Below are 15,283 nucleotides of genomic sequence, written 5' to 3' on the forward strand. Positions count from 1 at the left end.
ATGTCTGGGTATGGTCAAATATATTATTTTATAGGGGAAATGTCTGCATCCTAAAACGATCCTTTACCTCTCTGCATCATAAACCATTAGCTCCCAGTGAATTAATGGCCTCTAAGATAGGAAGAAACTCCCTCCTCTTGGTTACATCTGGTTACATGAGTATTTAACTTCTACTGCCTCAGAAACCCGGATCCGGGAGCACCCCCCACCCCCCACACACTGTTTAGCATAGCTAGCATAGCTTCACAAGTAGATAGTAGCATCTAAATATCATTAAATCACAAGTCCAAGACACCAGATGAAAGATACAGATCTTGTGAATAAAGCCACCATTTCCGATTTTTAAAATGTTTTACAGGGAAGACACAATATGTAAAGATGTACATCTATTACCTAAAAACACATTAGCATAATCCACCATCTTTTATTTGTCCACCAACACCAGTAGCCATCACCAATTCGGCTAAACTAAGATATTTATAGCCCCTAACCAACAAAAAAACTCATTAGATGACAGTCTGATAACATATTTATGGTATGGGATAGGTTTTGTTAGAAAAAAGTGCATATTTCAGGTAGCTGCCATAGGTTACAATTGCACCCACCGTCACAAATGGACTAGAATAATTACAATGAGCAACGTGTTTACCTAACTACTAATCATCAAACATTTCGTAAAAATACACAGCATACACGAATCGAAAGACACAGATCCTGTGAATACAGACAATATTTCAGATTTTCTAAGTGTCTTACAGCGAAAACACAATAAATCGTTATATTAGCGTAGCACATAGCACATAGCAGCCCAGCATTGATTCTAGCCAAAGTGAGCGATAAAAGTCAACATCGCCAAAAGATATTAATTTTTTCACTAACCTTCTCAGAATTCTTCCGATGACACTCCTGTAACATCATTTTACAATATACATATACAGTTTGTTCGAAAAGGTGCATATTTAGCCATACAAAACCGTGGTTACACAATGAAAATAGTAGCAAAACAAGCCTGAAAATGTCGGTCGCCATCTTTCAGAGTGATCTGGTTTAATTAATAGCTAATCATATACTTGACTAAAAAATACAGGGTTTACAGGAATCGAAAGACAAATTAGTTCTTAATGCAACCGCTGATTTACATTTTTAAAATTATCCTTACTTTTCAATACAGGGTTCGCCAAGTGAAGCTATACCAAACAAAATGGCGAAATGTGCGTTTAAAATATTTCGACAGAAACACGATTTATCATATTAAATATTGCTTACTTTGAGGTGTTCTTCCATCAGATTCTTGGGCAATGTATCCTTTCTATGTTATAAACGTCTTTTGGTCGATAGATGTCCTCTGTCCTTCGAAATGTCCACCACCAACGACCGACACCCCAAAACGTGTCCAAAGTTTCAGAGTGCACAACAAATAAATTCCTCTAAAATCGCACTAAACGGATATAAATTGCTATAAAACGGTTCAAATTAACTACATTTTGATGTTTTTAACACCTAAAACGAGTGAAAACATGACCGGAGAAATATTGCTGGTTAGAAAACGATTTGGAACGAGGCAGGTCCGATGCCCTTCACGCTTCAGGCGCACGACGAGAAAGGGCGGTCTCTATACATTTTGGTCTTTTATACTGGCTGTGAATATCCCATCGATTCCATTGAAAGCGTGATGACGTACAGACACCCAGAGGAAGACGTAGGCAGTGTCGGTTTCTTCATAGCATTCACTGTCGCCTTAAAAACAGACCCCAGATCAGAGGTAAAAAAAATTGAAATCTGAACCCTGTCATGAAAAGTGCTGTAGAAATTGTTCTGTACAACTCAGAGACAAAATTTCAACTTCTATAGAAACTAGAAGGTGTTTTCTATCCAATAATAACAATAATATGCATATTGTACGATCAAGAATTTAGCACGAGGCAGTTTAATTTGGAGACACAAATATGCTAATGCGGAACAGCACCCCCTATAGTTCCAAGAGGTTAACTGTCCATTAGTTATATGAAGTGGACATCTGATGTGCACCCGCCCTAGTCTTCCCTGCCTACAGTATCTGTCCTATGGGCCATTTGTTTTGGTATTTCCTAAAGACTTCACCAGCCCAACAGGCCATTCATCAGCCCTACTCCCACCTAGCCAGTCCCATACGGGGAGGTGTGGTCGTACGGCAGGGAGCATCAACTTTTTATATGCACACCTCCCCGTATGCATATTTTGGATATGCTGTATGTCTGGGACAGTTATGTTTTTTTCTGGGGGAAATCTCTGTGATGCTTTGTTAACTGTTGGCTAGTGTGAGGTGCATTTGAGTAAATCATCAAGAATGCTTTCAAAAAAGGGTGCAATACTGCTTTCCAATCCAGTCGCTCTAATTCTTGACAATTAGGCCAGGATTCAATCAGATCAGCGTAACCCGCATTAGCCGACAGACACGGATTTGTATTGCGTTTGTTTAGGCAGTGTAGGAGGTGTAACTGCGTTTGAGCTGTCTAATTGGTAGGCGGCTGTGCTCATAGTCTTTACCAGGAGCACATGCTTATATCCACCCACGTTAGAAGTTCAGAACAAGCAAGTGTATCTAGAAATAGAGTGCCATTATAGAAATATAATGGCACTCAAATGTAAAATCATTCAAGGAAATAATAGGGATCTATATTAGCCTAATCGAGGTGTAGATAACATCCCACATTCCAGTCTTCAAATTCGTAATGCAGCTGCATGGGATTTCTACTAATGTGACTCTGTGCATCCAATGGCAATGTCCGCGATAGGAAACACCAGGAGCCGCTTGTGGATTTGACAGCACTAACGCAGTTAGCCTACACCTCCGACACTGCTGAAAAACAAAATAAATAAAAAGCTATGAAAAGGCTTTGTCAGCTAATGCAGGTTACCGCGCTAATGATTGAATCCTGGTCTAAATTAATCTGATATGAGTTATATGGTGTGACAACCACAAAGCTAACCACAGTCAAAGGTTGTTTGAACTTTTTACAATAACAAATCCTTTTTTTACATACATTTATATGTTACTAACAAATGCGTTCGAGAGACAATAGTGTGCCATAAAATGATTTCCCCAGTTTCTATTGGAAAGGTAATTGCTTAGATATGTCAACTTAAGTGTAGGGTTTGTTGTTATTTCCTATTTCTTTCTCCCCCACCTTTTTATGGATCCAACTTTTCATTTTATCTGCCAATCATTGTTATAATGGAAGAAAGAACATAACAAATAGATAACAATAATGTTTCTGTATGCATTATTTTTTAAATGAAAATGTAACCATTGGCTTGACACAGGAAATTGCACAGTAAGTAACATTGAAATCACTTAACTGGTCAGCAGAATATATGCTTTTATATCAATGCACTTAGAATTTTGACGTTTTCACGTTGTACTCATTATTTGCACTATTTCTTCCCTCCTTTTTTCCATGACCTACAGGCGAGGATACGGAAGAAAGGTAGGCATTTTTATTGTGATGTATTTTTATGTTATGCATTGTGTGCCAAGTCAATTTTTCCATGCTCAAGGGAGCTTTATTCACCATCATTCTTATCTACCGCTCACCTGATGGAAAACACTGAATGAGATTTAGACGGAGTCATAGAGATAGTTGTCTTATTACTTTAACATTAGCATCACAGTTTACATTTGGTTCAAAAACTGCTGGTGCTGTCATTTCAAATCTGTCTGCTGTCAAGTGACAGATGAGCATTAGGGCCATTTTCTTTCTCTACTGGTGCATGGAAGTACTACTAGGAGCTTAGCCAATGATTAACTGATACAATGTTTGACAACTTTTGACCTACCCTGAGTCCTACAAATCCTGCCCAGCATCAGAAGTGTCATGCATGCTCCCTTCATTTTTAATCTTGTTTGATAGCAGCTGTGAGTGTGCTTTATCTGTCATATCTCTCTTCTGGCTTCTTCTGTCTCTCAACTTTTCTATCATCTTTTTTTCAACTATACCTTTTGTCTATTTACTTGTGACTGGCTACTCTGTTCATCCTGTCTTTCATTTTCTCTCTATTCTCCGTCACCTCTTCATCTCCTCCTCAAACCTTTGTTCGCTACTCTCTTCCAACTTCACTCTCCTCTCTCTATGGCCTTAAAAAGCTTTCATTCTTTATCCTGCTGTATCTGTAGTTAAATATCAACTGTGAACTGGACACTCTGTCTCTGTTTCTCCTTATCCCTCCCTCTCCAACTAATCTATGGCAGCAACAGCAACTGCTGAGGCCATCTCTGCTGAGACCTGAGGTAGAAACCTTACTGCTTCTGTCAAAGCTCCAGGATAGTTCTGCTATGCGCACGCTGTTCTGTGCTGTGCTGTGTTTCTATCTATGGTTTCTAATTTTTTCTCTCTATTGATGTATCTCAATGTGCTTCTCCTGAAATTCAGGAGCTCTCCATGGAGTCAGGCATCGACCCAGGCCAAGACTACTACAGGGACGAATACTATAATTACGACCAGGGGTGAGTCCAATCCCCGCTGTCCCTCCCATATCTCATCAGTTTCGCTCTGATCCAGGGAATTGAATTGATCTCCACTGGTTAATTGCTGAAAGTAATGCCATTAAGACTAGTTTACAAATGTATCATGAACTTACATTTCACAAGCCCCTGACACACACACACACACACACACACACACACACACACACACACACACACACACACATTGTCACGTTCCTGACCTGTTTTCCTTTGTTTTGTATTCATTTTAGTTGGTCAGGGCGTGAGTTGGGTGGGTTTGTCTATGTTTGTATTTCTATGTGGGGTTTTGTGTTCGGCCTGGTATGATTCTCAATTAGAGACAGGTGTGCATTGTTTGTCTCTAATTGAGAGTCATACAAAGGCAGCCAGGGTTTCACTGGTGTTTTGTGGGTGTTTGTTTCCTGTGTTAGTGTTTGGGCCACACAGGACTGTTTGAGGTTAGTCACGTTTGTTGTTTTGTATTTTGTAGTGTTTTCTTGTGTTTTTACATTAAACATGTACAATTACCAATCCGCATCTTGGTCCGATCCATGCTCCTCCTCGTCTGAGGAGGAGAACAACATTGACTGCCTTAACAGAAACACCCACCACAACAGGACCAAGCGGATTGGAGCCGGAGGAAAGGAACTAAAGCAATGGAGAGAAGAGGAATGGAGTTGGGAACAAATATTCAATGGAGAAGGACCCTGGGCTAAGGTTGGTGTGAATCGCCGCTCTCGGGAGGAGAAGGAGGCAGCCACAGCCCAGGAGCGCTGGTATGAGGAGGCAGCACGTATGAGAGGCTGGAAGCCCGAGAGGCTCACCCAAAAATTTCTTGGGGGGGGGGCTAAAGGGGAGTGTGGCGAAGCCAGGTAGGATACCTGAGCCAACTCCCCGGGCTTGCCGTGGAGTGAGAGGGCGTCGTACTGGTCAGACACCGTGTTATGCGGTAAAGCGCACGGTGTCCCCAGTACGCGTGCTTAACCCAGTGCGGGCTATTCCACCTTGCCGCACTGGGAGGGCTAGGTTGGGCATCGAGCCGGATGCCATGAAGCCGGCCCAACGTATCTGGCCTTCAGTACGTCTCCTCGGGCCGGCGTACATGGCACCAGCCTTACAGGTGGTGTCCCCGGTTCGCCTGCATAGCCCAGTGCGGGCTATTCCACCTCGCCGCACTGGCAGGGCTACGGGGTCCATTCAACCTGGTAAGGTTGGGGAGGCTCGGTGCTCAAGAGCACGTGTCCTCCTTCACGGTCCGGTATATCCGGCGCCACCTTCCCACCCCAGCTCAGTACCACCAGTGCCTACACCACGCACCAGGCTTCCAGTGCATCTCCAGAGCCCTGTTCCTCTTCCACGTACTCTCCCTATGGTGCGTGTCTCCAGCCCGGTGCCTCCAGTTCCGGCACCACGCACCAAGCCTCCTGTGCGTCTCCAGAGCCCTGGACGCACTGTTCCTTCTCCCCGCACTCGCCCTGAGGTGCGTGCCCTCAGCCCGGTACCTCCAGTTCCGGTACCACGCACCAGGCCTAGAGTGCGCCACGAGAGTCCAGTGTGCCCTGTTCCTGTTCCCCGCACTCGCCCTGAGGTGCGTGCCCTCAGCCCGGTACCTCCAGTTCCGGTACCACGCACCAGGCCTATAGTGCGTCTCAGCCGGCCAGAGTCTGCCGTCTGCCCAGCGGTGCCTGAACGGCCCGTCTGCCCAGCTCCGTCTGAGCCATCTGTCTGCCCAGCGCCGTCTGAGCCATCTGTCTGCCCAGCGCCGTCTGAGCCATCTGTCTGCCCAGCGCCGTCTGAGCCATCTGTCTGCCCAGCGCCGTCTGAGCCATCTGTCTGCCCAGCGCCGTCTGAGCCATCTGTCTGCCCAGCGCCGTCTGAGCCATCTGTCTGCCCAGCGCCATCTGAGTCAGCCGTCTGCCACGAGCCATTAGAGCCGCCCGTCTGTCCCGAGCCAGTAGAGCCGTCCGTCAGTCAGGAGCCGCTAGAGCCGTCCGCCAGTCAGGAGCTGCCAGAGACGCCCGCCAGTCAGGAGCTGCCAGAGACGCCCGCCAGTCAGGAGCTGCCAGAGACGCCCGCCAGTCAGGAGCTGCCAGAGACGCCCGCCAGTCAGGAGCTGCCAGAGACGCCCGCCAGTCAGGAGCTGCCAGAGACGCCCGCCAGTCAGGAGCTGCCAGAGACGCCCGCCAGTCAGGAGCTGCCAGAGACGCCCACCAGTCAGGAGCTGCCCGCCAGTCAGGAGCTGCCCTACAGTCAGGAGCTGCCCTACAGTCCGGAGCTGCCCTACAGTCCGGAGCTGCCCTACAGTCCGGAGCTGCCCTACAGTCCAGAGCTGCCACTCAGCCCGGACCTGCCGGAGTCCCTCAGCCAGGACCTGCCGGAGTCCCTCAGCCAGGACCTGCCGCCCCTTATCCCGGTGCTGCCCCTTGTCCCGGTGCTGCCCCTTGTCCCGGTGCTGCCCCTTGTCCCGGTGCTGCCCCTTGTCCCGGTGCTGCCCCTTGTCCCGGTGCTGCCCCTTGTCCCGGTGCTGCCCCTTCATTTAGGTGGGGTTAGTGGGAGGGTGGTCATTGGGAGGGGGATAAAGAAGCGGGGATTGATTATGGTGGGGTGGGGACCTCGTCCACCGCCAGAGCCGCCACCGTGGACAGACGCCCACCCAGACCCTCCCCTAGACTTTGTGCTGGTGCGCCCGGAGTTCGCACCTTAAGGGGGGGGTTCTGTCACGTTCCTGACCTGTTTTCCTTTGTTTTGTATTCATTTTAGTTGGTCAGGGCGTGAGTTGGGTGGGTTTGTCTATGTTTGTATTTCTATGTGGGGTTTTGTGTTCGGCCTGGTATGATTCTCAATTAGAGACAGGTGTGCATTGTTTGTCTCTAATTGAGAGTCATACAAAGGCAGCCAGGGTTTCACTGGTGTTTTGTGGGTGTTTGTTTCCTGTGTTAGTGTTTGGGCCACACAGGACTGTTTGAGGTTAGTCACGTTTGTTGTTTTGTATTTTGTAGTGTTTTCTTGTGTTTTTACATTAAACATGTACAATTACCAATCCGCATCTTGGTCCGATCCATGCTCCTCCTCGTCTGAGGAGGAGAACAACATTGACTGCCTTAACACACATACTGCGAGATCCTACCTCTAACTTCCTTCATATTGGATGCAAAGACATACAAATGGTATCCATTAGTTCATCTGACTCTGGGGAAGTAGATAAAGGGCCTCATTGCCAAAATCCAGAACTATCCCTTTAGGTGTAACATAGTGCATAAGACCCCTTCCAGTTATGCAGATCATCCCACTCCCACCAAATATGACTAATTGCCCAGCCTTGAGCGGAGCGTGGCACCTGAGAGCTTTGTAATGGTCTCCTCCAGTAGAGAAGAGGGGAGCGTACTTTGGCTTGCGTGGTACACTGCAAATCGCCCATATGGTCCAGAGGAAAACGATGGAACTTACAGCGATACGAACAGATGCTGACCAAATGTTGTGCATTGGACTCTCGTGTTCAGTGAGGGGTTCTTTAAAACACTCAGGGGAGTTAAGCTAGACGGAGGACAAGCTAAACCCCTACTTGAATCAAACCTTAGTCAACCGTGTGAAGTGGATCATCGACCACGTAACATATTTTAATTGCATGATCACGTAGGCCTTGTCGACTCTGTAACTTACCCTCTCATCATCCATGAAAATTCTAATTGATGCTTAGTGTATTTGTATGATGAAGCCCTTCCGTTGAGTCTTAAAGTAATTGTGTTGTGGAGACTCTGTGGGACAGCAGGTCCCTAAAGCTGCTGCTGCTGAGGTTGCTATCACGATAACCCAGACTGCCTTTGATCCATTTCTATTTAAAGAGCAACTTAATAGCTGGGTTAAGCTCTTAATCCAGCAATCACTAGCTCTGGCGGTCTTCAGCTGTGACCCAGCGACCCCACGTGTTCCAAAGGTTTTCCATTTACCTGCTTCCGTCAGGTTTCACACAGATTCACTGGTGTAATGCAGCTTGCTTCTGGCACCCATGCCAAGTGGGTTGCAGATAGTACCACCAATTGGCACGTAATTTCAACTCTGACATTGATGCTGATTGCTGTTGGCCCCACACCGCACCTCATTTAGAGATTCAGTGTGGGGCTAATGTGGTTTGTGATATGGGTCTTTTAATTGAGCATCGCCCAGTTTAGTCTTGTACAGATTAAATTATGCAGAAGATTAGTGTTGACCCCTTCTCTTATGCATGCACTTGGGAACTGTTGATTTAAGAATGTGTTATAGACATGTAACTCATGTGCAAATGTAGTATTGTTAGAGCGAGTGCTTCAAATATCCCATGCACCAGCTATATAACACTGGAGGGTTGTGTGTGTTTGTGGCTCACGCCCCTAGGGGTGTAGGCAGAGGTTGTTAGTTACTGTCACCTCTCGAAAAAGATTTCACAATACTGGCAAATAAATGATGGTTGAAACAGCCCTTTAAGCTTTTTCCCATTTGCCTCTAAATGTTTGTTTTCTCTCCCAGGAATGACCTTCCTCAGTATGGCAGTCGCAGGAAGCTGATCTCTCCCATGTATGATGAGTATGGAGAGCTGATTATGGAGGATGACTACTACAGCCCCCATGGGTCTGAGGTACTTATATTATTATATGTAGCAATACTTTGATATGATCAACAATTTATAATAACTACCCACTATATAGCTACAATAATGCAATAACAGAGTTCCAATTTCAACTATATCATGTTGTCTGAACTATGTTGATGCTGAAAATCTTGTTGAATCACAAGTGATGTAACTATGGCAGGGGCGAGGCAGAGGGCGTGGAAGGGGTACTGGTCGAGGAGGCAAGAGGGTGGGATTTAGAGACCTTCCACCAGAGGATGAGATTGAGCAGGCAGAGCCAGTGGAGGGCGAGGAACCCCGTGAACCCTCCTCAGCTGCCAAGAGGCTGAAGTCCGTCATGAAGCTTAGCAAGCTCCTAGCGGCCAGTAAGAGTGGAGACCAGACTGTTCCAGCCGGAGAACCAGGCCCATCCCCCTGGAAGAAAGCCAAGATGTTCAAGATGTTTGGCGCCAAGAAGGACAAGGACTACGCCAAACTGGTGTCGGCCCGCCGCATAGACAGCCAGGAGAGTCTGACGGGGGGACTTGCCGGTGATGGTCCGATAGACACCAAGTCCACCGCGAGGAGCCGGCTGGGCAAGGTAATGAAGCGCATCAAACTGAGCAACAGGCTGCAGGCAAGGAGGAAGTCACAGGGAAGCATTAGTAGAAGCTCTGCCACAGGTAGCGAGAAGGATGAAGACGCCTCGCAAGCTGCCACCAGTGACGAAGAGAAGAAGTCCAAGGTGTCTATCAGCGTGACGGTGGAGAGCGAGCCGGAGGCGAGTGGGAGTGGCAGTGGGAGTGGGAAGGGTTCTGATGAGGATTCAGAGAGAAGCAGTGTGGCGCTTTCCACCGAGGACAAAGATTACCTGAAGGTGGATCTGGACCGAGACGATACCAATGAAAGCACTGTGGACTCAGAAGAGGAGCCAGAAGAGCACCCAGAGGATTCTGATGACGAGAGCCAATCAAAGTCAGAGGGGGACGAGACAGAGAAGGAATCTGTCACTGAAATGGAATCGGGGACAGAAAAAGAGTCTGATTCAGAGAAAGAGTCAGGCTCAGAGAAAACATCTGGGACAGAAAAGGAATCAGGGTCAGAGAAAGGTTCTGATTCAGAGAAAGGTTCTGATTCAGAGAAAGAATCTGATTCTGAGAAAGAATCTGATAGTGGGAAAGAATCTGATAGTGGGAAAGAGTCAGGGACAGAGAAAGAGTCAGGAACTGAAAAGTCAGGAACTGAATCCAGTACAGAGAAAGGATCTGGGACTGAGAAAGATTCAGAGGAAGTGTCTGAAGAGGATGAGGGGACTGGGGAGTCCAAAGAAAGTGGCTCCTCTGCCCGTTCTTCCAAGAAATCATCTGGCACTGCTACTGAAAGGTCCAGTGGAGGGACACAAGGCAGCATGAGGAGTAGTGCCTCTGGCATCAGTGGAAGTGATAGTAGCGTTGGTGGCAGTAGTAGCGTTGGTGGCAGTAGTAGCGTTGGTGGCAGTGGTAGCGTTGGTGGCAGTGGTAGCGTTGGTGGTAGTGGTAGCATTGGTGGCAGTGGTAGCATTGGTGGCAGTGGTAGCGTCGGTGGCAGTGGTAGCATCGGTGGCAGTGGTAGCGTTGGTGGCAGTGGCAGTGTCGGTGGCAGTGGTAGTGTTGGTGGCAGTAGTAGCGGCTCAAGCAGTGCTGCCTCCCAGCCTGGTTCTTCCATAAGATCGTCACAAAGTGCTGGAGCCTCAGAGATGTCCAGGCCAGGAAGTGAGGGGGTCAGTGAAGGGGAGTCAGGGTCGGGAAGCTCGGTGTACCACGGAGGCAGCCAGATCCAGCTCTCTGGATCAGAGGTCAGCGAGTCAGAGGACAACCAGCTGACGGACCAGAGCTCCCTGGCGGGCAGCGAGAGGAGCTCCACCAGCTCCAGGTCCACTGGAGGCAGCCGCAAGTCCATCCTAACCTGCAGTTCACAGGACACCATCAATGAGGAGAGTGAAGAGGAGGACGAAGGAGAATCTGAGGAGGAAGGCAGTACCACCGATGAGAGAAAAGAGTCTGTGGAAGAACTGAGTGACGGAGCAGCGTCCAGGAGGTCAAGCTTATTGTCTGCTGGAGAAGGGCCCAGCCATAGTCTCTATGCTGGAACTCCCTACTGTTCAGACTCCAGCAACAGCCTGACAGAGGCCTCAGAGGAGACCTTCGGAGGACTCTCTCCTATCACAGAGGTGGACGAGGACGCCATTACACCATCTGAGAAATCTGACACCAGTAGCCAGGGGTCAGCTGGTAGATCCCAGTTGGGAGCCACAGAGGAGACATCCGATGCTGATTCAGAGTCTGATGGGAACGCCACAGCCTTCTGAGGGACGAGTTGGTCAGCTGTGAAGTAAGATTGGCTGGAGTGGCCTCTCGCATGGGAGTGAAGAGAATACTGTGTGCTTCCCCTTGAGTGTTTAATTCTCTCTACCTCTCTCTATCTCTTGGAAAATACTTCTTGCATGGAAGTGGAATGGGTTGTTCTATCTTCGGTTTGAATTCTCTTTTCAATGGTTTTGAACCACTCTTTGTGGCATCTTTGTATTTTCTCTCCATCACACCTTTTGGTTGTGTTAGAAATGTTTCTTCAACCAATTGCACATTGTGTCTCTTTACTTATAGCCGTATGATGACCCTAACGTAGCAGTGCTATGATCATGTTTACAGAGTTGTGTGTTTCCTATCCTGTTACTGTCATAGTTTTAAAATGACTTGTACATTGATTGGCATACTTTTATCTATGTTCTGTTTGGATGCATGATGTTTGCATATTTGGAAATACTATTTTATCTGTGCATTAACCTCATCTTTCTCTCTCCATCTTTCTTTGAATCTTTTATTCTCAGCCTGGAGTGAGAAGGAAGCGGATCAAGCTGGTGGTGGACAGGGAGTATGAGACCAGCTCCACAGGAGAGGACAGCGCTCCTGAACCCCAGAGGAACCGCTTGTCTAACATCAACAGCCACGCCAACATCAACGGGAACGTCTACTTCGCCCAGAACGGGACCATTGTTCGGACCAGGAGGCCTGGCCACCCCAACAATCTCAAGGTGGGCTCCCCGGGCCGCTTGGGAAAACAGTTTAAAAAGTTGGACATGTTGACTGAGACTCAGGAAGAGAAGCTTCCTCTAAACAGCGTAGGGGAACCAGTAACAGGAAATGGAACAGGTACACTTACAGGCATTTCCTCAACCGTTGACATTAACCTCAACACCCGGCCGTCCAGCGGGTCCCTGGGGTCCAGCATCACGGGCCTTGACAGTATTGGGTCCAAATCCAATATTGCCAAGGCCCTACATGACAGGAACAGCAGGAGTAACTGTTGTGTAGACGAGCAGGAGTCGTGTGTGGACAATATGGCGTCGAAAGAAACGTTGACGTCCCACAGTGACCACACACTGTCGGATGAGGAGGAGCTGTGGATGGGGCCTTGGAACAGCCTGCACATACCAATGACTAAATTATGACATATGGACTGCTGAGAGTTTATATTTTTCTGTTGACAATGTTGACCATGCTTTTAATGTGTTGAGATATGGGAGCAACAAATGATTGTATGCCTCTGCTGTATAAGCGCCAATCACTGTCCAAGACTAGCAGTGTGATCGCGCTAACAGTATTATTTCATTATTCTTATGAATGATGACTTTTGATATGGTGATGTTTAATGTGTCAAATACATATCCCTGATAGAGCTATTATACAAATCGGTCAACTTGCTATGAAGCAATGCTTGTCTCAAAACAATGTATGAAAAGTAATGAATGGTGATTGGCATTATCCATCAAATGTACCTTGAGGACCTTTGTCTCGATGGATGTTGCGCAATATGTTTTATAAGTATTTTCTGGATTTAGAGGTGAAGGATGTTTGGAGCCCACATACTTTATAATACAGATAAATATAATTATGTTCATTAAGAAAGTATATGTATTTTGCTAAAATTGTGTTTTGTGTTCGAATAATTTCCAATATTTTGAAATCTTATCAGAAGGTTTATGGAATTATTGTTGTCTTTTATTATCAATCAGAGTATGGGGGAACATTTGGACTTGTAACCAATGACATACAAGTTATGCAAACATGTCTGTCAATATTTCAACAAAGAAATATGTTAATATTGTCATTATTTAAACTATATTGTTTTTAACAGACATGTGTATCTACATGATGTGGTATTTTCAGTCCCTTAAAATTTGATGGAAAACCATTCTATTTGAGAAATGTTCTAAATACATCAGGTCCCTGCAGATGGGCAAACACTACCAAATAATGTTTCAATCTCAACAATAAAGTTTTAACATGCAGTTATTTAGAGAACTGGCATGAATGAAATAGCACAACATCTGCAGGTAACTCATGTCCAGACACAGGTATTGTGTAGAATGCTGTTTACAAAGGCCCAATATGGAACTCTGAAAAAGTACAATTTGAGTGACTTTGGCAAGGAAATTTGAAATTCATCCCTGTGGTTTTTATTCAGTACACTCAACATAAATAGTTTTTGTTTTTCCCATTAGCTTGTGATCTGAAAATAAATTGGCGGTATTTGACAAACTTCCTAACCTTGAGTATTTTTCTAAAGCATCCTCCTTATCATCTTGAATGACTTGGGATAGGCAATTGTATATGATATTAAAGGCTAATCATCTTTCATAAGCTTGACTTTCTACCTATAAGTCATCTGCCAATTTATCTTCGGACAATTGGAATTCCAGACTATAAAGAGATGAGGTAATGTGGAGAGAGAACAGAAGTGTAAACATTGAGAAGATTGAGAGATGAACCTCTTCTGAAAACCTGAAAGCTTTGATCCCTTATTGATGTCACCTGTTAAATCCACTTCAACCAGTGTAGATGAAGGGGAGGAGACAGGTTAAGAAGGATTTTTAAGCCTTGAGACAAATGAGACATGGATTGTGTATGTGTGCCATACAGATGGTGAATGGGCAAGATAAAATATTGAAGTGCCTTTGAATGGGGTATGGTAGTAGGAGCCAGGCATACTGGTTTGTGTCAAGAACTGCAATGCTTCTGGGGTTTTAATGCTCAACAGTTTCCTGTGTGTATCAAGAATGGTCCACCACCCAAAGGACATCCAGCCAACTTGACACAACTGTGGGAAGCATTGGAGTCGACGTTGGCCAGCATCCCTGTGAAATGCTTTCGACACCTTGTAAAGTCCATGCCCTGACAAATTGAGGCTGTTCTGAGGGCAACTCAATATTAGGAAGGTGTTCTTATTAATGTTATGTTTGTCGCCTTACGTGTTCGGGCATATCTGAGAATTCTCTAGAGTGTGCTCTATCCTTTCAGCCACAAGATGGCGCCTAAAGCTTTATAATTAAACAGATTATTGGCCTACATTATTGACAAACCATGAAATTACACTACACTACCAATAGAAATCATTTGGACTATCTATCTATACAAAACAGAAAAATATAAGATATAATATGTTTCTATTTACCTATTTATGGACACACTAAATATATAAAATATTTGTTGTAAGTGCTGCCAATTTAGCCTGTATTTGTGGAATGAATTTTAACATAGTTTATTCTTATTATTAGATAGTCTAGGATTGCTGCTGCCGTATAGCTGGATTCAATGCTGATCAATTCAATACACTGCGTAGTTGGATGCAATGCTGATCAATACCAATACACTGGGTAGTTGGATGCAATATTGATCAATACCAATACACTGCGTAGTTGGATGCAATATTGATCAATACCAATACACTGCGTAGTTGGATGCAATGCTGATCAATACCAATACACTGCGTAGTTGGATGCAATATTGATCAATACCAATACACTGCGTAGTTGGATGCAATATTGATCAATACCAATACACTGCGTAGTTGGATGCAATGCTGATCAATACCAATACACTGCATAGTTGCTGTACTGTTGATTTGGAGGGCTACTTTTCACCACTAAGTGGAGACATACTATATCTGAGCCACAGGGATGATCAAGCAAATGAATTCAAGCATTTTAGTATCAAAATACTTTGCTATCAACAATTCAAATTAACTGAAAGGGATGAGGAATGTATTTGACAAAATGGCAGCAGTGGTGGAAAAATTACCCAATTCTTATACTTGAGTAAAAGTATAGATACCTTAATAGAAAGTTACTCAAGTAAAAGTGAAAGTCAGCCAGTAAAATATTATTTGAGTAAAAGTCC

General features: G+C 45.5%; 1 protein-coding gene across 1 annotated transcript in view; it reads left to right on the top strand.

The window, feature by feature from the left end:
* The window catches only part of LOC129836349 (protocadherin-15-like), a 340,099-nt gene extending 328,188 nt beyond the window's left edge, over nt 1-11,911 (top strand). Inside the window, exons 35-39 of the mRNA XM_055902394.1 lie at nt 3,449-3,467; nt 4,229-4,267; nt 4,410-4,483; nt 8,987-9,095; nt 9,271-11,911. Of these exons, the coding sequence (XP_055758369.1) occupies nt 3,449-3,467; nt 4,229-4,267; nt 4,410-4,483; nt 8,987-9,095; nt 9,271-11,415 (2,386 nt within the window). The 3' untranslated portion in view covers nt 11,416-11,911. The remainder of the gene's footprint in view (nt 1-3,448; nt 3,468-4,228; nt 4,268-4,409; nt 4,484-8,986; nt 9,096-9,270) is intronic.
* Nucleotides 11,912-15,283: the final 3,372 nt, after the last annotated feature.

Source organism: Salvelinus fontinalis, chromosome 37 (assembly GCF_029448725.1).
Source record: "Salvelinus fontinalis isolate EN_2023a chromosome 37, ASM2944872v1, whole genome shotgun sequence".
Lineage (NCBI taxonomy): Eukaryota > Metazoa > Chordata > Actinopteri > Salmoniformes > Salmonidae > Salvelinus > Salvelinus fontinalis.